The 22,240-nt window shown below is 33.0% G+C and overlaps 1 protein-coding gene across 1 annotated transcript in view; it reads right to left on the reverse strand.

Moving 5' to 3' along the window:
* Positions 1-13,042: 13,042 nt before the first annotated feature.
* The window catches only part of LOC149822265 (MLO-like protein 11), a 74,457-nt gene continuing 65,259 nt past the window's right edge, over positions 13,043-22,240 (reverse strand). The window contains exon 15 of the mRNA XM_089980676.1: positions 13,043-13,554. Within this exon, the coding sequence (XP_089836802.1) occupies positions 13,183-13,554 (372 nt within the window). The 3' untranslated portion in view covers positions 13,043-13,182. The remainder of the gene's footprint in view (positions 13,555-22,240) is intronic.

The following is a 22,240-nucleotide window of genomic DNA, read 5'->3' on the forward strand; positions in this document are numbered from 1 at the left end:
AAAATTGGGTTTTTGAAACATTATTTCATAAAATCATGCATATTTAAATGTTAATAAACCCTGAATTATATGCATGATCAAGAGTTTCGTCCGCCGATTACTATACTTCATTGGATTTCAAGATGGACTACCATGCTGGGGTAATGATGATCACTGCAAAGACTTTTGGTCAAGTGAAAAGGTAAGTGAAGAAACCTCTTGTCGAAGGTTTAGGCATAACAGTCCTAAAACAATTTGTACTATTGATTTGTAAGATATTGTATCGATTTGCAGATATTAATTCCTACATTCTGGCAAACTGCTCAGCATTGGGTCTTATACGTGATGGATTTACAGAAAAAACAAATATGGTTCTACAACTAATTGGACTTTTACACTAATTTACAACGTGACATTTTGCATTTGGTAAGTTTTCATCTATAAGGGTATCATATCATGTACGATGGCCCAAAATTTACTTGCTTCTGCATTAACCACAGGTGGGATTTGTCAAAGACGTTTGGGTGTCGACATTGGCGAGTGGAGGTTTCGCTCAGCACATGATGCTCTTTTACAAAATAATGGTGTCGATTATGGCTTATTTGTAATGAAGTATATTGAAGCAATATACAATGGACGAGAACCTGATTTTGACGTTGTATGATCTTTATTATCCTCTATTCTTGGGAACTCAATTTATATATTGGTGTCACATTACATTTTTTTGCAAGATGATATACCTGGATTTTGCACAGAACTATGCAAAAAATTGACAGAGTTTCTAATTATGGAAGAGAAGAAAATTCAACCGACAAGAATACCTAGAAGGCAACAAACGACGCAACCCCTCCCCCTAGGAGTAATATGATGTACATCGACTTTTAACAGATTTTATAGACTGTACAACCAAATTTTGTATACAAATTTTGTAAGACTATGTATACAAATTATGTAAATCTCTCTGGGTTGAAATAAATAAAATTTTAATTTTACTAAACACGCCAATAAGTTGGACTGTTATTTATAGTAAAGGCAAATCATTGTTATGTTCGCCCTTCGTAAATGAAAATCGTAAAAGCAATTAGCATTGTGTATAGTGGAAAAAAGCTCTTTTTTATAACGTGACATTCTATAAGTGTATAAATCTATTTTAATCAGTGTAGCACACAAATGTCATTGAACAAATCATTGTAATGATCGGCCTTCATAAATTAAAATTGAACAAGCATTTATATAAGGCTGAAACAATTTGCACAAACATTGATAAATGACTGAAATGATTTGCATAAACATTGACCGTGCACTTTTATCATGATTTGTACTCATGTACAGTGTGATTTTCATCCACTTATGGCCGACATAGACGTAATTGTGTAAATTGTTAAACCATCACGATTTATATAATGACGTCTATCTTTTAGACACTGAGCTTTGTCTAAGTGAACGACATGTACCATAGCGATTTACATAATGACGTATGAGGGCTACGTGTTATTGCGATTTGCTTTTACGGACTATGTCTATGTCAACAATATTTCCTAATCGCTTTTATAGGCGATTGGAGTTGAGGGTTTAGGGTTTAGGATTTAGGTTTTGGGGTTTGGGGTTTAGGGTTTAGGGTTTGGGGTTTGGGGTTTGGGGTTTAGGTTTTAGGTTTAAGGATTTTAGGTTTTACTTCAACGATACAAATCAAGTTAACTTCTTAAATACAAATCTATTTCGTTCATAAAGATATATTGTTTTTGCTGTAACTTTGTAACTACAAATCCACATGATTTACAACCACATTCATATACAAAAAATATTAGTATTTAGTTACAATACATCATGACCAATGGTTTGGCTTAGATACAATACATGACCATCATCATCAAAGAAAACAGATATCATCACCAGTATGAAACCCACGTCCAAAATAGTGATGTGCTTTTAATGCAATCTAAGTGCGAGAATGTGGAAAGTTGTTTATGGGAGGACATTTTCATCAAACACATATCTATCTTTTAGAGACTCCCATTTTTACAGAAGAGATCACCAAAATATCCATATTGTTCATTGTCGAGTTCATTTTCTGCTGCAAAGCGATTCTATGTGCAACTGAGGATATATCATCTCCAAGAAAATGAACTCAATAGTAATGACAGCTCACTACACCATTTTTCTTGGGCTGAGGCTGATTCTTAGAGACTCTAACAATGGTGCACTCTTGATAATATGCTTCACAAACTTCAGCTCAGGCACTGTCCCCTTGAAGGAGCTGATGGACTACATGATAAATCACTTTTATGTATTTGTCATAAAGTATATCGAAGATTAGGCAGATATTTTTTCAACGGTGAAGTATGGTTTGCGAACAATAGAGGGACCGACAGTAGGAATAGATCAAATAGATGGACATCAGCATCACCTCCTGTCTATCATGCAGAATATTTGTGCTTGCTTCGGTATGGCGGCAATGATTAAAGATGATTATGGTCGTTATATTCTACGTAAGCTTCGATATACTTCATGACAAATATGCCACAGTCATATGTGTCATGAATATATCGATATATACTCAGAAGATTACCACCATAATCATCATCGAAGATTATATAAAATTTTTCTTACGACGTAAAACAACTATGTTATCAGCATCAAACCCCATCTTCAAGCACAGGTAGAAGGAACACAGAAGAACAAAGAAGAAAGAAAAATACAAGGAAGAAGAAGAAGGAGGAGAAAAAGAAGATGAAGGCATAGGAGAAAAAAGAAGAAGAAGTTATCATGCCGCAGAAAAGAGAGAGAGAGGTTAAATAGATTAGGGTTTTAGACTTGGACAACGGGTCAGGTTGGGTAGGGTTTTATATATAGATCTATATTAGGGTTTTACATTTTACAGAGTTTTACGCACGTGTACACAAATTGACACGATGTTTAGACTTAGTAAAGTACAAATTGATTTAAGTAATAGTTACAAACTGTTATAAGTAAATCGTGATATTACATATTGATATCATTCACATAGATAAACAAAGACATATTGTTGTCACAGTTACTTCATAAATACAATTAGACGTCCTGATAATTACTTACTGGTGATGATATTTATTTTTTTGATGTTGATGGTCATGTATTTTATCTAAGCCAAACCATTGTGGTTAAGTAAAAAAAGACTAGTTTTTTTCATAAATGATTGCGGTTGTAAATCATATCGATTTGTAGTTTTAAAGTTACTGCGACAATGATATGTCTTTGTTAGTCTTTATGAACAAAATCGATTTGTATTTATGAAGTTACCGCGATAATGATATGTCTTTGTTAGTCTTTGTGAACGAAATCAATTTGTATTTATAAAGTTACCTCGATTTGTATCATTGAATTATTCTTGATTTATACTTTACTAAGTTTATACATCATGTGGCTTTGTTTATTGTTTTTCTTTTTAGCCATTTATTAATCAGTCATTTTGGTCATTGGTCATGATGTATTGTAACTAGATACTGATATTTTTGGTAAATAAATGTGGTTGTAAATAACATCAATTTGTATTGAAGAAGCTACTGCGATAACGATATATCTTTGTTTGTGAAATATGTGCATATGAATGATCAAACAATAGTAGTGATCAAAATCAAATTATATGCCAATGCATTCTAAGCTTAGCAGAAAAGTAAAATGTTCTTATTCCAATATTATAATTACAATTTACATCAATAATAAAATGAAGAAAGAAAAAAGAAAATATAATCTTGAGCTTTCCTGCAAAATTAGCAATCAATACGGAAATTCAGCATAATAACTTACAATTCAATATTAACAAACAAAACAATATCTCACAAATTGGTAGTATGTTACTACAACCGCGATTTGCGATACATTGCATATACTGAGTGAATGGATGATACCGGATGGGGTAGAGGCCCTTCCTCGCATCTATAAACAAGCATTTTTGTCAACAGGTCGCATGACTGTATCATATTTTTCATAAAGTATATCAAAGATTTGGCAGATATTTTTTCAACTATGAAGTATGGCTTTTGCACAACAATTCAACTACAGTATATATATAACGATTTGTATATGTGAAGGCTAGATGAGACAATGATTTTCAATAATTGTATAAGCACTGAGCAATGGCGATTTACCTACAGTATCAAATTTGTAGCTCTGTAGGCTAGATGAGACAATGATTTGTACATGTGAATGATACATATTACAATGATTTACACATGTGAAAGATACATTATTAAATAGAATTCAGACGTCATTCTTGTATTTCATAGCTTTTTGGATTAAGTCATTTTCATGAACAGTGATCCAAAAAAATATTAACAATTCTATTTTTGTAGCTCACGATTCATGAAAATGGCTTCATACAAAAACTCTTTCTTAATAAGACCATCCAGTGTATAAGCATATTTAACTCTTATTTTGTTAAACTCTTAACAAATTCGACAATGTGGAAATTGGGTCATGCAAAGAGGCATAACAACTAATTTATGGTAAGACTTAAACAGAATTTATACGTGATTCCTGTGTTCCATAGCTCGCTTTCGAATTGATCTAAGCATGTCATGAAACAGAACAATATAAGATACTATATTAAGTTTCACAAGAAATGCAAACATCCTTCAAATATTGATTATATACCAAAAGACTTATAAAATTGAAGCTATCGTTCCGAAAAAACTGGTCGAAAGGATTGAAGGTTATCACGTTGTAGTGCACGTCTGTAGGGTATTGTTGCATGTTAAAAATTATATAAGTTAGATATTGATAAGCTGTATGTAATGCAATTTACATGAAAAGTAATATAATGTATTACATACATGTTCATGCAAAGGGCTTGGTTGTTTTTGCTTAGAGGTTGGTTGTTTCTTAGACCTTTTCTTGCCAACCAATTTTAGTGCACCCTTTGTCCTCTGATGACTGTGATCAGAGGCAGGTTTTCTTTTAATACCCTTTACTATATGAATTTTTCTATCATAATCTACAACGTTTACTCCTGACTTGTTGAAGATGATGTTTACGTTTTGGCGTAACTTCTCATAAGTGTCAAGGGAAGCATGATTTTCACCTCTATTGTTCGCTCTCATTTTCTTGGACTGGTCTTCATGAGCTACAACGGACTGATGGTGAATTAACTGCACATTTTCAAGTAACTCACTTGACACTTTTCTCATGCATACATAGGCTTCTTCACTTTTCGATGCCAAATGTGCAACATGCATAAGTGACCTACATAGTTTTTGGTAACAGGAGGCTATGTGTCACTTCTCATCAACACCAGATTGACTGACATTATATGTATCCAGTAGTTCAATCTTTGCTTGTTTCGTTCATCTTCGCATTAAATATGACTCAGGTATTTCTTGTATCTTCTCTTGATTAAGTGCCTTTAATGCATGACGACATAAAATACCTTTGAAGTCATACATTTTGCACGTACATTCAACTGTTCTGTTATCAATATTGTATGTAACATGTGCTTCTTGCCTTTTCGGATGCTCTTTGTCTTCCCATATAATATGGTATTTGTGCATATTCTCGATTTGCATGCATCCTTCTAAGTTGTAATTCATGACCTGTATAACCTCCTTAATCAATTCAAATACAGTTAGTGTATACAGATCTGCAGGTCACATCAATATTTTCATGTCCAAAGTTACAGGGCATGTATTCAAGCATTTCATATTTTGTTCAAGCTTATTCTGTCTAAGACCGTCTATAAATAATTCATATCGTTCTATGAAGTGAAACATTATTAAACATAAATACAGGGCTTTCTTCAGTGTGGCATGTATAGATTCAGCTCTTTGTGTGCTTATCATACCTGGATAAAAGTATTGTCTTCTATATGCCAATGCCCACTTCTCTTTTTCTGCATATAAATTTTATAACCACACACAGTCTTGAAGGTCGTACATCTGAATCATTTTCTCCCAATCAGACATAAAGGTGACCTCATCTACGCTCTCAAATACACACCTTGTAAACTTTTTGTAAAACTATGTCTTCTGATTAAATATATGTCCTATGTTCTTTACTGCATTTTGAAAGATATGTCACAAACATAAGCAATGATGTGTATTTGGCCATACATGAGACACTGCAACCACAATTGTGTGATCATCATCTGTAAGTACAGCTTCAGGTTGCTTCTCATTCATTGCCTGTGTAAATACTCTGAACAACTACTCAAAGCTTTTCTTGGTCTGGTCATACAAAAAAGTGTCGCCTAATATACAACTATGTGAGTAATGGTTCACTCTGACAAACTGCATAAATGGTCATTGTTCAATATTAATCTTCACTGTCATATAAAAAACAAACACATCATTGAAGCATTCATAATCAATTCTTGACTTTGAATCTGCCCAAACCATATTCATCTTCGTCCAGTTGCATTGCACTAAAGAAACCACGGTCAATGCTTGATTTCTTCTATAAATAATCAACCAAAGAATATATTTCTTCATTCTTCATGTTATCTGTCCTCTTCCTTCTCAAGTGGTTTCATAGATTCATAGGTGTAAATGGCACATTCTCGCGACCACCATCTATGTGCGTGCACAAATTATATGTCTTTCTTGGTGCAATGTTGGCGCTATTAGCTATTTCAGCAATTGAGTATGTGCTTCAGTTAATTTACGATGTGACCTTAACATAGGAGTCATAAATGAAGCTGCTAAATCATGGTTATGATCACTGATTAAAGTAAAAACTATATATTTCTCATTCAAAAGTCTTCTTAACACCATTCTCGCTAGACATCCACATCTTGAATCTGGCTTGCTCCTTGTTGGATTTTTACTTGACTTCTTCCAACCTTCCTTAGAACAAACATATATCTTTCTCACCATGACACCCTGTGCATTTTTTGACCAAGAATACCTTCTAACACTGAAGCCAAGTTTTAAGGCATAATCATTATAAAATTTATATGCATCTTCATCATTATTAAACTGCATTCTTTCTACGAAAACAGAGTCAAGTATACTATCATGTACATTCTCAGTGCCTGCACCTTTATTAAGTGTACTGTCATGATCGTCTATCTCATTATTGAATTGCATTTCTTCTGCTAGAACATTTAAGTCAAGAGTGAATCCAATGCCTGCACGCTTCTTATCATGTACATCATTAGTGCACATGTTCACTTCTCTATAACTTTTCAATGACTGAGATAGATCATCTTCACTGCAACCAGGAGATAAGCTCACTACTATCACAAGCAAGATGTCATTTTGCGTTAAACGGATACCGATAAGGTTAAGCAAGTCAAAAAAATGATTAAATGAATCACAATATAAAAGCAACAATGATTTCTTATTTTCTTATACTATGCATCAAGTTGTTGCTTATCATGCCAATAAAAGAAACGATTTGTCGTATATGTGTGTTGACGATAGCGATTCACGTGACAACGATTTAATTATGTCTACGACGTTGTGAAGCAATTTCAATAGAAATCGCTAAATGAGCATCAATTTGAATACGAAAATTGCCACCTCAAGCACGCAATAATGTATTTCTATACGCACATGTTTTAAAATTCTTTCTATAAATATCTTATAAATCGATACTAGAAAACACATAATATCTTACAAATCGATATACATATCACATAATATATTACCAATCGATACGGCAATTCAGCATAATAGCTTACAAATTGATACTATAAAACACATAATATCTTACAAATCGATATACATATCACAAAATATATTATAAATTGATACATAAATTCGGCATAATAGTGTATAAATCGACACTATAAAATACATAATATCTTACAAATCGATATATATATCGCAAAATATATTTCAAATCAATACGGAAATTTAGCATAATAGCTTATAAATCGATATTAACAAACAAAACAATATCTCATAAATTGGTAGTATGTTACTACAACCGCGATTTGTGATACATTGCATATACTGAGTGAATTGACGATACTGGATGGGGTAGAGGCCCTTCCTCGCATCTGTAAACAAGCATTCTTGTCAACAGGTCCCAGCGTCTTACAAATATCTTTCGTTTTCCAACCGTCGAAAGGACAAGATCCACCTGCAATAACAAAAAAATGCCTTAATGGCACTCACGATGACATACGTTCTTCAATAATAGCATGATGACATGAAAAGGTACTCATGATGCCTTAACGACACTTGTTGGAATGTTTGTGCGTCATTGCTTTCTTCCATACTGCCTAACGACAACAAAAAAGAAGAAAAGACTGTAAAAAGAGATGGCTGACAAATGCCTCTATGACGGCCACCAATGATTGAACCAGTTGATCGATTTGTAGTTATCTCCACGAGGTAGGAACAAACCTGGGAATGTTTTGTAACACAAGGCAGGAATGAGAAGGCGGCAATGTGTTGTAACACAAGCTAAAAACCAAAGAGGGGACTTGGACTCGAGACAACGACAAAGGCTGCTTCGACGGAAGCAGACGATGGTAAAAGGTGTGTCATCAAAGAGAGCTCCTGTTACAGCAAATGGTGAAAAAGTTTACTACTTAGGGCAAAAACAGAACGTTTGAACTTTGAAAAGTTAACATCATCATCGACTTTATAGATGAAGGACATTTTTGTCCATTTCTCGAACCATCATTTCATGGAGAGAATAGCAGGAAAGGGTACTTAAGTCTTTGCAACTGCACCGGACTCTGATGCTAAGTGATGGTGACACACACGGGAATATGAGCCCCACGTGCTTATATACATGGCGCTCATTCAGACCCCTGAACATGCACTATAGCAAACAATGCATCTTCGGGGGAGAACACGCAACACCCTCCCAATTACAATAGTGAGCTTTATCATTAAGACTTCAAAGAGTTTTCTTTTTCTATTTCTATTTTAGCAGGGTGAACAAGTACTTTTCAATTTCAATTTGTAAGGTGTAATCAGATCAAGAGTTGAAATGTCTCTTTGGGAAGATACTTTCTCAGCTTTTTTGTCTTTCTTGATGCATTTGTGGGATAAGCCTTGAGTGGTAGTCCCCTAAGCAAGTTGTAAATCAAGAAATGTGTGTTTAGGTTACAAAATGAAGGTGCTCAAGCAGAATTTCAGAAAAAAATGAGAAAATGAATGTGAAAGAGGGTAAAAAAACTTAGGCTTCTTCGAAGCCCTAACCCCTTCCTAGCATGATTCTGGTAGTGTAACCATGTCCTAAGCCAAATCTAGAGAGATTTCGACAGAGTTTTGGTGCTCTAGTTGAAAGATTTTCTATGGAAAAAGGGGCTTTCTCACGAGAAAGAAGAATCTTAGAAAAAAATCTAAAAAGAAAAAAATCTTGGAATAAAGATTCCAAGGAAATAAATTTCCTGAGAAAAGAACCCAAAAAACAAGGTTCATAGAGAAAATAATGGAAGAAATCCAAGTGGAAATGAAGAAATTTGGTAAGAGTTGGGAAATATACCTCAGGCCCCCTCCCGGTAGCAAAAGTTGCACGAGCATAACCACATGCGAAGCTTTGAGGTGAATAAACAACTTGAACAAAGAAAGAGAGATAGATCTTGGAAACACAAGGTGATTCAACCTCAAGAAAAGCAAGAATCCCTTAAAACCCTCAAAAACCAAATGCTAAAAGACGAGTGCTCCAACATTGCCATTAGTTGTTTGGCAACAAGGCTAGTCTTGTCGGCACCTTATACTGGTGTTTTGATAGTAGTTTAGCATTTTAACGATCTCTTTATGTAATACCAAAGAACTTTTAAAAAAATATAAATATGTTTAATTATGCAAGATTTTAGTAAGTTTGGATCTGGTAGTGATCCAAACTTAGAGAATCTGGTCTAAACTTAGAGACGGAGTTGTGTAGACTCCATAGAATCAATCTGAACTGGATTCCGATCTATCGGGATTCAAGAAAATTCATTTAACGGAAAACAAATCGGGTGCGTAAGCAAGTTCATACTTCTATCCAAATAACTTGAGCCCAAAAGGGCAACTACGAGGAAATTTCTGGATATAGGAGTAAAATAGAGATTTTTGTCGGTAAAGATATGAAAGGAATTTGCTTTTAAAGAAAGGGTAGATCTCCAACTCCCCATGGAGGTGACCTCCCACTCTATGGAAGCTGTCATGTGGCAACTCTCTCTCTCTCCTCACTTGACCTTCATTTTATCTCTCTCTTTCTCTCTCCTCCTTCCTCCTACCTTCCTTCTTTCTCTCTCCTCCTTCCCCCTTTTTTCTTTCTCACTCTCTCTTTTCTCATTTGACCAACTTTCCCTTCTATATATATCTATCTCTCGGTAATGCCTAGCATTTTCTAGTATTTCCAAAAATTAATTTAATAAAATAAATAATAAATTTTAATGTTAATAATTTAATAATATATTTAATTAATAACATTTAATTAATTAATAGAATAGAATAGAGAATCACATTGGATTGATGGAGGGAACCCTAGTTTGGATCTAAGATCTCATAGCTAGAACCCATAGCACATGTAGGAGTTCATAATTCATATAATTAAATAATCAAATTAGTTAACATTTAATTTTGAGACACAAATTAAACTTTAACTAGTCAAATAGGTGACTCGCCATGAGAAGAGAGAAACATAAGAGAATGTCCTTAGGGGAGAAACTGTAATACCCATAAATTTTTTTTAATTATTAAACAAATAAAGGATGAAAGCAAAATACTCAGAATTTATTCAATATGTAACCCTAACCAAATTTCGCAGATGAAATTTCTTTAAAGAGGGAATGATGTAAAACCCATAAAATTTTGATAATTTTATAAGGAATAAAGATTTATTTAACGTTAAAATGTTGTTTGAACTTAAGATTGAGATTTAATTGTAATTTGAATTTCAATTTGGATTTTAGAAATTTAATTTAGATTTAGGGTGAATTTAAAGATGAAAATTTATTTTGAATTGGGTTTTGATTTTTAAATTGAATTTAATCTGGATTTAAGTTTAACTTAATTTGGATTTAATTTTGGAGTGTATTGCGAATCAAAATTGAGTTTAATTTAATTTGGATTGATATTGAGTGTGCATTTGAATTTGAAGTTTTATTGAATTTGGATTTCAATTTAAAAATTTAAATTCAGATTGGATTTAGATTTAATTCAGATCTAATAAATGGATCTTGGATATTATAATAAATGAATCTCAATTTAGATTTAGATTTGATTTGAATTTTCATCTAAATTAGAATTTGATTGAGTGACAATTCAAAATTAAATTATATATTAATTTGAATCTTATTTGAAATTGAAATTAGAATTAAATTTGAATTTGAATTTAATTAAGTGTGAATTTGCATTTAAAATTTAATTTAATTTAATATAAATTTGGATATAGAGTTTGGATTTGAATTTTGGAAATTAAATATGGATATGAATTGGACATAGGTTTACCTAAATTAATATGGATCTAAATTGGATTTGCAATCCAATATAGAAATCCATTTAGAATTTTAAATAGAAAAATTATTGAATATAAAATAGAATTTAAATTTAAATTAATAAAATGCAGGAGTCCAATAGGGTGAGACGTCCCCCTATGTGGGCCCATCCTACTTGTCAATCCTCTACATTGTAAATTCTGAAAATTTCTTAGAAATATCTACTTGAACCTAAAGTCAACAAAAAAATACTAAGTTTCTTAATTTAAAACTATAATTAATAATAGACTTAAGAGTATGATTTTTGGTTTTGTTAAAATAGCAAAGTGGGATCCATAGGGTGGGATGTCCCTCCCTAGTGGACCCCTCTTAGATGGTTGAAGCCTCTATTTTGAGGCAAGCCAAAAGATATTTAAAACTTACCAAAATTTTAAATAGAATCCTAAGACTAGATATTTTAAAAACTTTGTAAATGCATTAAATAATCAAATAAGCCTAGGATTTTGAGTATTTGTCAAAAAGAAAGCTAAGGCCTGGACACTGGGTGTAGGAAGGAAAATTTAGTTTGGCTTAATGGGATTTGGAAATCCCAAATTCAATATAAATGAAGCTCACACGCCCCCCTTCTATTCTCTCTATTCTCTCTCTCTCAAATCCCATCTCCTCTCCGTCTTCCTCAACATGATGGAAACTTCCATTGAAGGTGGAGGTGTTACTGACAGGAGGAGGACCAATCATCTTATCCATCCAGCCCACTCAGCCTATGTACCTGTCCAAATCAGGTTTCGGCTTTGGTTTCGATTTTTGAGGTAGAAAAAATTCTAACCCATGCCTGTGAGCTTAAGACCAATATGCATGTGCACACTTGTTATGATTGATTAGATATGAATTTCGTAAGTAAAAAAAACTCCAAAAAAGATTTTGAGTAAAAACTAAAATTCTAAAAAAAAATAAACTAAGTTTTGTTTTTAGAGAAACAGTTTTGAAGGATACGATCCATTTGTGGATCAGTCAAGGGACTGTTAGGTCTGAGTTTGTTCATGGGTTTATGAAAGCTCAAATGCCTAGGGTGTTTTGCAAAACTTGAGTGTTTGGAGCTAATAGAGAAACGGGCCTATAAAAAAAAAGGAGAAAATGTAGTTTGATATACAGTACAAAAATATTTTTTTATTTGCTAGATTGTGCTTGTAGATATCATATTCCATTAATCTCAGTAAGCACTATTTTGATTCATATACCATCTATGTTGAGTAGCTAGATTTTAGAATTTTGATGGATGCGTTTTTGAGAAATTACTTTAAAAAAATGTTATAATTATTGTATCTATGAATATCATAACCGGTTTCACTTTTTGAATTTCAAAGAAAACTCCCAAATTGCAAACCCAATGGTCATTATAATTTTTTGGCTAGAAAATGATACTTGATCATGTTTTTTGATGATTTTTTAAGTATTTAATAATTTTAAAAATTGTAGACCATTGATTTTTTAAATCTTATAAAAACCTGGATCAGAATTGAACGATCCAAGAGTCGATTACTATAAAATCAAGCATGTATATCACATTTGTATGGTGAGATATTAGAAAAAATCCTTTCAAAGCCTCGTAAAGTGTTAAGAGAGAGAGAGAGAGAGAGAGAGCACCCAAAAACAACCCATCTCAAAGATAACAAAATTAGGCTATATCTTGAATGTTCAAAAATTTATAAAGATGTCCTTCAGTGAGTAAACTTCTTTCCAATCCCACAACTAAATCACTGGAGGTAAAAAGGACCAGAAATTTCTGGCACATTATAGTTAGCCTAGATTCCTTTCTTTTATTTCTTTATCTTTTGTTTTTTTTGTCATTCTGTCCTTGTTGGCATAGACATTGATCTAGTTATCTCTATCGCATGCTCACTGGGAGCAATTCTCAGAGACGCGGAAGTTGGGCTCCGAATGAGAGGTACGTTGGTATTGTTTGAGTTTTCATTAGTATCATTATGCATGGTTGAACTGGGCTGCAGCACAACCACAACAGTTTTGTGCGTCGTCATGCGCTCCAAAGGTCGTTGCTCCTCATCTTCACTCGAGTGGAGAGTGCTTGTATCTGTTCGTACGGTTGAATCATCTGCAACCATCCCATGTCTCCGCTTACTCCTCGCAGCTTTGCCCCATCCATGAATTGTCTCACGTATTCTTCGTGGTATAAGAGCTGCTTTGTAGTTGGTACCCATCTGTACATTTAGACATACATATATAATTAGACCCTTTATGCAACGGTAGAGGCTAGACTGACTGCTAGAAAAAATGATCAAAACAGTGGGGGGAAGAATCTTAAATATGACAGCTTAATCTACAAAAGACAAGCGGGTGAAGGTTATCTGACATTTAAATGGATGAGTAGTTATGTTGCCATGGCATGTTTTGTTCCCTGCCCCAGCCAACAAGAACGTGAAGGGCTACTTTGAGGCCCACGCTGCACCATGATAAAAGTTCTAAAAGAGGAGCACCCTTAACATGGTTTTAATTTTCTCCCAAGGTTATTGCAAATACATAAACAGATTTCTTCAATAATTCGATTCCATATCCATGCATTAAGGTACTTCAAAGACAAGACTTGTTTTTCTTATGTAATCCAAGTTCACAAGTGCAGTTATATATAGTTAATTTAACCCACAGTGACAAACATGACATATTTGTCGCCCATTTCAAATGTTTAAAATATTGAGATATTTTTGTGGAAATAAAAATCTTATGACATTTGCGTTTTAAATGTTAAAATATCAAAGAGAAAAAAAGTTGGTGGCATAAAGCTCATGTCTGCACCGTGCAAGCCTATTCTCCTTTGAGTGCTGCTAAAATGATGGATGAAAGGCACTCCATTGTTTTTCTGCTATTTGTGAATACCATTATAGTAGGGGGGGTTTAAATTTTCTTAGTTTTCATGTTTTATTTTTAATCTATAAATTTTTTAACTAAAATCACAAGAAAATTGAAAATTTTGAAAATCGCAAGAAAATTTACAATTTAATTGCAATTTGAAAATCTTCCCATAAGCTCTCTCTCTCTCTCTCTTAATGATAATTCTTGATCTGCTATTGTAATAACACATGGGTATTACTTATTTTTAAGTAGGACCAATGTAATATCTCATAATTTTTTCTATGATTTTTTAGCCCGAAAATATATATTTTTAAACTATATACTTATATTTAAATTGATAAAAATCATGAAAAATATGTATATATGAGGTGACGCCAGCTGGAACTGCATTTGGTCCATAGCCCGTTGACAAGATCTAAAGATGTTAAGAATAATCTGAGAAATTTATTATTTTTAACCGTTAAATTCGAACGAAATTCAAGTTAAATTCAGGCGAAATTTAAAAGCGAAATTGAGTTGAGACTACCGTTAGATCCGCCTTGGAACATAGATCTCGTAGGAGATCTGTTTTCTCAAAATCAGATTTTGGTTGACCCGAAAAATGTGTTTTTCTAAAATGAGTGGTCTTTATTTTTAGTCTTTTCTAGTTTGTATTAGACTGGACCCGCTCTGTTGGACCCATGTTAATATGGATCTGGACCCAGTCCAAAATTCATATTGACTAGGATCCAATCCAAGTTAAAATCTAATTTTATTGGATATGAATTTGGATTGTGGATCCAATCTAAATCTATAATCCATTCATGTCAATTTTAAAACTAAAATGAATTTAAAATTTTAAAAATAACTAACTTTCAAATTCAAAACAAAGGATGAGGTAGAGTTTTGCCCCTCTACCCCATATGAAATTTCTAGAAGGGGGCGTCTCCCCTGGAATGTTCTTTAAGAATATATGACAAATAAATAAATAATAATAAAATAGTTAAAAATCTAGAAGAAGATAAGGAGGTTAGAGGTAGAGTTCTACACTTAGTAGAACTCTACCCCTAAATAGGGACTAGAAGGAGGCATCACCCCTTCTCTAGAAGCTTTTAAAAAAATTATAAAAAGGGCTAGAACTCTCTCTCTCTCTCTCTCTCTCTCTCTAGAACTCGACTTCTAGAAAGAGAGGGAAAAAGAGAGTTGAGAAAAATAAAAAGAGAGGAAGAAAAGAAAAAAATTGTGAGCTAGGAGAGAAAGAAAAGAAAAGAGAGAAAAGAGAAAGAAAGGAAAAGAGAAGGAGAATAAGAAATATTCGAAGATTTTCTCTAGTTTTTCAATCTTCGAATCAAGGTACGGGTTTCTTTCTTAATTTGCATCAAAAAGGAATTTGTATAAATCAATTTGAGCATGAGTTGATAAAGGAAAAAGGAAAATTTGATATAAATAAATAAATATATATATATATATATATATATATATATTCAAATTTGCTGATTTCATGAATCTAATTAAAAAAATAAAATACACTTTTCAGTTGCCAATCTCATCTTTATGAAAATTGATTCATGTATTTGTTTAGTTGCCGATTTCATAAATCCGACAAATGTATTTCACTAGTTGGCAATTTCATGAACATGAATCAGACTTATATATTTTTTTTAGTGTGTTGATTTCTTGTTCATGAATCTGACCTATGTGTTTCTAGTTGTCAATGTTAAAATACATGTATTCATGTAATGTGTATATATATATATATATATATATATATATATATATATATATATATATATATATATATCCCATCATACCCGATAAAGGATATTTTTGTAATTCTGCCCAATAAAGGCATTTTAGTCTTTTCCTTTTATTACTTTTCTTTTTATCTTTTTCTTTTTTTTCTATTTTTATTTTTCCTTTTGTAAATGCATAATGCATTGGGGGTCCCAACTAAGAGTCGTTGGACCCCCAACGGTCACAAATGTGACCGCTGGGGGCCCTACGACTCCGTGTTGGGCCTCCCAATGTTCACTCTCTCTCACTATTTTCCCACTCTCTCTCTCACCCTTTTGCTTATAAATAAAGGGGTAAACCCCTTTGTAAAGTGTGGCTTTTATAAGCCCATTTCTTGCTTTATAAGATTTTTCCTTTTAGCAAGCCATTGTTGCCCTTATGGTTGTCCATTGTGGACTTGTTCTTCGCATATTGCTTGTGAATGTCTATTATAGGACATTGTGTTTATTTTCGTTTATTTCATTACATGGTATCAGAGAAAGGTTGTGCTCTTGTTGTCAAATTTCCTCTCTCACTTGAGTTTCTTTGTAAGTTAGCATATCTTTTCTAGCTTCTCCTATCTTTTTGTCACCATGGAAGGTGAACACAAGATTGACCTCACCTTCAAGCTAAATGGTACCAACTACTTGGTGTGGGCGTCCACTATGGAGAACAATCTCAAGGGCAAAAAACTTTGAGGTTATGTGATGGGCACCATTCTGGAACCTCAACTTCAACTCACCAAAATGAAAGGAGGACAAAAGAAAGCCTTATAAGGAGGAGCATGAATTAAAGCCATTGAAGAACATCAATTGTTGATTGAAGATTGGGAGAGTAAGCATGCAAAAATACTTGCATGGTTTATGAATAACATGGAGCTAAAAATTTATGCAAATATTGCAAATTTCGCAAAGCTAACGAGGCAAGGTTCTTCATGAAAGGTATGCACACTCAAAAAGACCTCGCTAGGCAATTTTTCCTCCAAGAAAAGTGTTACGACAATGAAGTCGTACACGATGCTTCAAGTATAAGGTTTTGATGATGAACAAGTAAATCAACTGCATTTTAGCTAAGGCAATGAAGAAAGATGACAAGAATTGAAAAATTCGATGAAGAATCTATGAAGACTAGTGTGCAAATGTAAAATTCATTAAATGTCTTAGATTCTTGTAAGAGCCTTACTTAGAGTGCATATTTTGATTGCATTTCACCTAAAAAGTTTTTAGAAAAACTTTTCTAAAAGAACCCTTCATGAAAATCATTTTACAAAACTCTTTACTTAATTTTTCATGTTTATTAGTCGACCAACAGACTCACCAGTCGATCAACTTTTTCGCGCCAATTTTTCAAAGCAAAAATGTCAAATTTCTAAATTAGTCGACTGAAGGTTTTATCAGTCGACCGGACAAAATGCCTGTTTTCTGAAAACTTAAGCAGCAGTCGACTGAAGGTTTTATCAGTCGACCAGACAGAACGTGTGTTTTCAGAAAATTTTAGCAACAGTCGACTGAAAGATTTTTCAGTCCACTGATGATATTATCAGTCGAGTAACTTTTTCTTTAGTCGACTAATTTTGCCATTTTTCTGTAACTTTTAAAAGGCGTGTCTTTTCATTTTTCAAACGTTTTGATCATTCAAAATGGACTATTTTGAGACTTTTTCATACCCTCAACGTATAAAATCTTTCAACTATAAACATGAGTGCATTCCACACTCAAAAACATTGAATTCAATCGAATTACATTGAATTACAAAGATCAAATTCTTTGTTTTTCACTCTTACTCATTCAAGTATTCATTTTCTCACTCACTTAATATTTTCACTCTAGTTTTTCACTCAAATTTTTTTGAGAGACAGTGAATTCGTGAGTTGAGTATTTCAATAACCTCAAAAGTCAATTGCATTCCATTTGCATTCATAAGAATGACTTGTAGGTTGATTGTAAGTTGATTATTTCATTTTTCTGTAAAATTAAAGGACTCCTTGGTTTAAAGGAGTTGTTTGCTTTCAATAGGTTTGTTACTGAAAGTGAGACCGGATTTGGTTTGTATGTTCTTGTGTTTACATAAGGTTGATAGTGGAAATCTCAAGCGGGTTTTGCTTCGAGACTAGATGTAAGTCTAGAAGACCAAACCAGGATAAATTCTTGTGTTCTTTATGTGATTGCTTTGCGAATCTCAAAATTCTTCAAAATTTCAAAGACGATATTTAAAAGCACTATTCACCCCCCTCTAGTGCTCGTTGTCTCGATCCTACAACACTTTCATTTGGTATCAGAGCGAGGTTTACTATATTTTGATCTTACCATCATCTAGCATGGCAACAACATCTTCTCAGCACAAAGAAGAATGCTTTTTTGTTCGTCCTTATCTCTTCGACGGAACAAACTATGGATATTGGAAAGTAAGAATGACAATATTCCTACAATCTATGGATCTCGAAATTTGGAGAGTTGTTTCAGAAAAATATCAAACACCATCAACTGATTTCAGCCTATGGACCGATGAAGAAAAAAAGACTGCTTCACTCAATGCCAAAGCTATGAATGTGTTGTATTGTGTCGTTGACAAGGTAGAGTTCAATCGCATCTTTCAATGTTCCACAGCAAATGAAATTTGGCATACTCTTCTCGTTACTCATAAAGGTACGTCAAAGGTAAAGGAATCTAAAATTGCCTCTTTAGTTCATAAATTTGAGTTATTTAAAATGAAGCAAAATGAGTCTATATCGAACATGGTAACAAAAATGACCAATATTACTAACACTCTAAAATCTCTTGAAAAAGAATATTCACAAGTGAATTTAGTTAGAAAAATCCTAAGGTGTTTAACTCCTGAATGAGAGAAAAAAAATACAGCAATAAAAGAAACAAATGATTTAAACACCCTTTCTCTTAAAGATTTGGTTGATAACTTAATGGCATATGAAGTCCAACTTCATGATAGACAAGAAGAAGAACCCAAGAAGAAATCTTTTGTTTTCAAGGTCACTTCTGACTCTGAAGATTCAAAAGAAGATGAAGATATTGCTCTCATCACTAGGCAATTCAAAAGATTCATCAAAAAAGAAAGATTTCAAAGGAAGGTAAAGAAAATTGATTCTTCTAATCCTAATGAAGTTAAGTGTTTTAACTGCAAAAAGGCAGGACACATCAAGAAAGATTGTCCTCTTCTCAAAATCAAGCCCAAGGACCAATTTAAGAAGAAAAAGGCATTTCAAGCAAGTTGAGATGATAGTGACTCCTCTTCCGATGAAGAATCAAATGAAAAAGTCACCAATATGTGCTTTGTAGCACAAGAAGACTTGGTAAGTCAATTTGAGTCTGATGATTTATTAGAAGCATTTAATGATTTATATGCTACATTTAAGAGTCTAAGTTATAAAAACAAAGAGTTAAAAACTAAAAACTCAACTCTTGACTCTCAAAACAAAGTGTTACTTCAAGAGATAGAAGATCTCAAGAAGGAAAACTCTTGTCAAGCATCTGAGATAAAAGAAATTGGAATTATAACCAATATCTTACAAGAAGAAATATCAAGTCTGAAAGAAAAATCAAATGATCTTCTTTCTATAGTGACCAAGTTCACTAATAGACAAGAAAATCTAGAAAGACTTCTTGGTTCTCAAAAATGCTCGGTTAATAAAACCGGATTGGGATATAATTTCTTTAATACTCAAAATAGACCAAATTATGTGGTAAAGAATCAAAGACAAAATTCTCAATCATTTTTTCAAAGAACTCAATTTTCTAGTTATAATAGAAATGCATCTAATCATGGTACTTATAAATCTTATAAGCCTAGACATGATTACTCTAAAAATGCTAAATCTTTTTATAGAAAGAATATTTATTCTCAAAGGAAACCAAAATCCGAATGGATATGGGTTCCTAAGACTAATTCTCATAGACCCAAAAATAGAAAGGGGTCAAATGCTTTATCTTCCAATTTTGTTGTAGGTATACAAAATAAGGAGCAAATGGATCTTAAACAGCGGTTGTTCCAAACATATGACTGGAAGGCCGGAGTTATTTTTCACCCTCCAAAGTAAGGATGGAGGAACCGTCACCTTTGGTGACAATAACAAGGGAAAAGTAATCGGCATTGGTAACATTGGTAATCCAAAATTTCCCTTGATAGAAAATGTTCTTTTAGTAGATGGTTTAATGCATAATTTATTGTCCATTAGTCAATAATGTGATAAAAGTTTTCTCGTTTCTTTTGAACATGATTTATGCTTAATTTCTGATTTTCAATCTAAAAAGATCATTTTTAAAGGTAAAAGAAGGAATAATGTATATGAACTTTATCTAGATGAGTTACCCACTTTTAATGAAAAATGTCTTATTGTTTCAAATGAAATTCAATGGTTATGGCACAAGAGACTTGGACATGTTAATTTTAAATTAATTTCTAAGTTATCCAAGAATGATCTTGTTAGAGGCCTACCTAGAATACCATATAAGGACCACTTATGTGATGCTTGCCAAATGGGTAAACAAATCAAAAGTTCTTTCAAAGCAAAAGATATAGTTTCAACAAAACGTTCTCTTGAACTTTTACATTTAGATCTATTTGGACCATCTAGAATTCAAAGTTTGAATGGTAGCAAGTATGCTTTTGTTATAGTAGATGATTATTCTCGATTTACTTGGGTGATTTTTCTAAAAAGCAAAAATGATGTTTTTTCTGAATTTTCTAAACTTTGTAAAAGAATTACAAATGAAAAATCTACATCTATTATTACAATTCGTAGTGATCATGGTGGTGAATTTGAAAATTGATCTTTTCTAAAGTTTTGTGATGTACATGGTATATCTCACAACTTTGTTTTTCCTAGAGCGACTCCACAAAATGGAGTTGTTGAAAGAAAGAATAGAACTTTGCAAGAATGTGCTAGAACCATGCTTCAAGATAAAAATTTACCAAAATACTTTTGGGTTGAAGCAATAAATACAACATGTTATGTTTTAAACTATGTTCTTATTCGACCAATCTTACATAAAACATGTTTTGAATTGTATTATGATTGTATACCAAAGATCTCATATTTCAAAAATTTTTGTAGTAAATGTTTTTTGTTAAATACCAAAGATAATCTTGATAAGTTTGATTCAAAATCAGACGAAACAATATTTCTTGGATATTCTTTTAAAAGCAAAGCTTATCGAACATCTTGCATTGAAGAATCTTTACATGTTACATTTGATGAGAATTGTGAGCAAGTTATACCTCTAAGCGAAGAAGAAGAAGGCATACTTCAAGGAGAACCTTTGATAGAGAACACTTCTCAAGAAAATATTCCTCTTCCACTGGTTTGGAAAGAAGTTCTCAATCATCCACATGAACAGATTATTGGAGAAATAAAGAGTGGTGTTCAAACTAGAAGGCAATTGGAAAAATATATCGCAAATATTGCTTTCATATCTAAAATAGAACCAAAGAATATCAATGAGGCTTGTGATGATGAATTTTGGCTTTTGGCCATGTCTGAAGAACTAGGCATTTGCTCATTATTAGACTTATAATTTTTTTTGAAATTTTTGTTTTACTTGAACATTTTTAGGACTAACATTTTTCTTGAACTTTGTTTATTGTTATTATCTATCATTCAAAAGTATGGAGAAATTGATGGAGATGTAAATCATAGGATAAAGGTTGGGTGGATGAAATGAAAAAGTGCAACTGGAGTGTTGTGCGATCGTAGAATGCCATTGCAGTTGAAGGAAAAGTTTTATAAGATGACTATTAGGCCCGCTTTACTATATGGTACGGAATGTTGGACTGCCAAGAGACATCATATTCAAAAAATGAGTGTAGCTGAGATGCGAATGCTTAGATGGATGTGTGGAAATACAATAAAAGATAAGATTCGAAACGAGGAGATATGTAAGAAGGTAGGCGTTGCACCCATTGAAAATAAGATGAGAGAGAATCGTTTACGATGGTTTGGACATATTCGGCGAAGGCCTAATGATGCTCCAGTTAGAAGGATGGAGAAATGGGAAAATATATTAGTTAAAAGAGGTCGGGGTAGGCCTAGGAAGACTTGGATGGAGATGATAGAAAAGGATATGAATGCTTTGAACCTCACCGAGGACATGGCATTTGATAGAAATGATTGGAGGAAAAGGATTCATGTGGAAGACCCAGAATGATTTTCTTTTTTTGTTCATATCGTCGACCCCAATTGTTTTGGGACGAAGGCGTAGTTGTTGTTGTTGTTTGTTTATTGTTATTGCTTTGATAAAACAACCTTTCTTTTCATGAACTTTGCTAATTTCT

This window comes from Nuphar pumila, chromosome 11 (genome assembly GCF_984573655.1).
Source record: "Nuphar pumila chromosome 11, dmNupPumi1.hap1.1, whole genome shotgun sequence".
In the NCBI taxonomy this organism is placed as follows: Eukaryota; Viridiplantae; Streptophyta; class Magnoliopsida; order Nymphaeales; family Nymphaeaceae; genus Nuphar; species Nuphar pumila.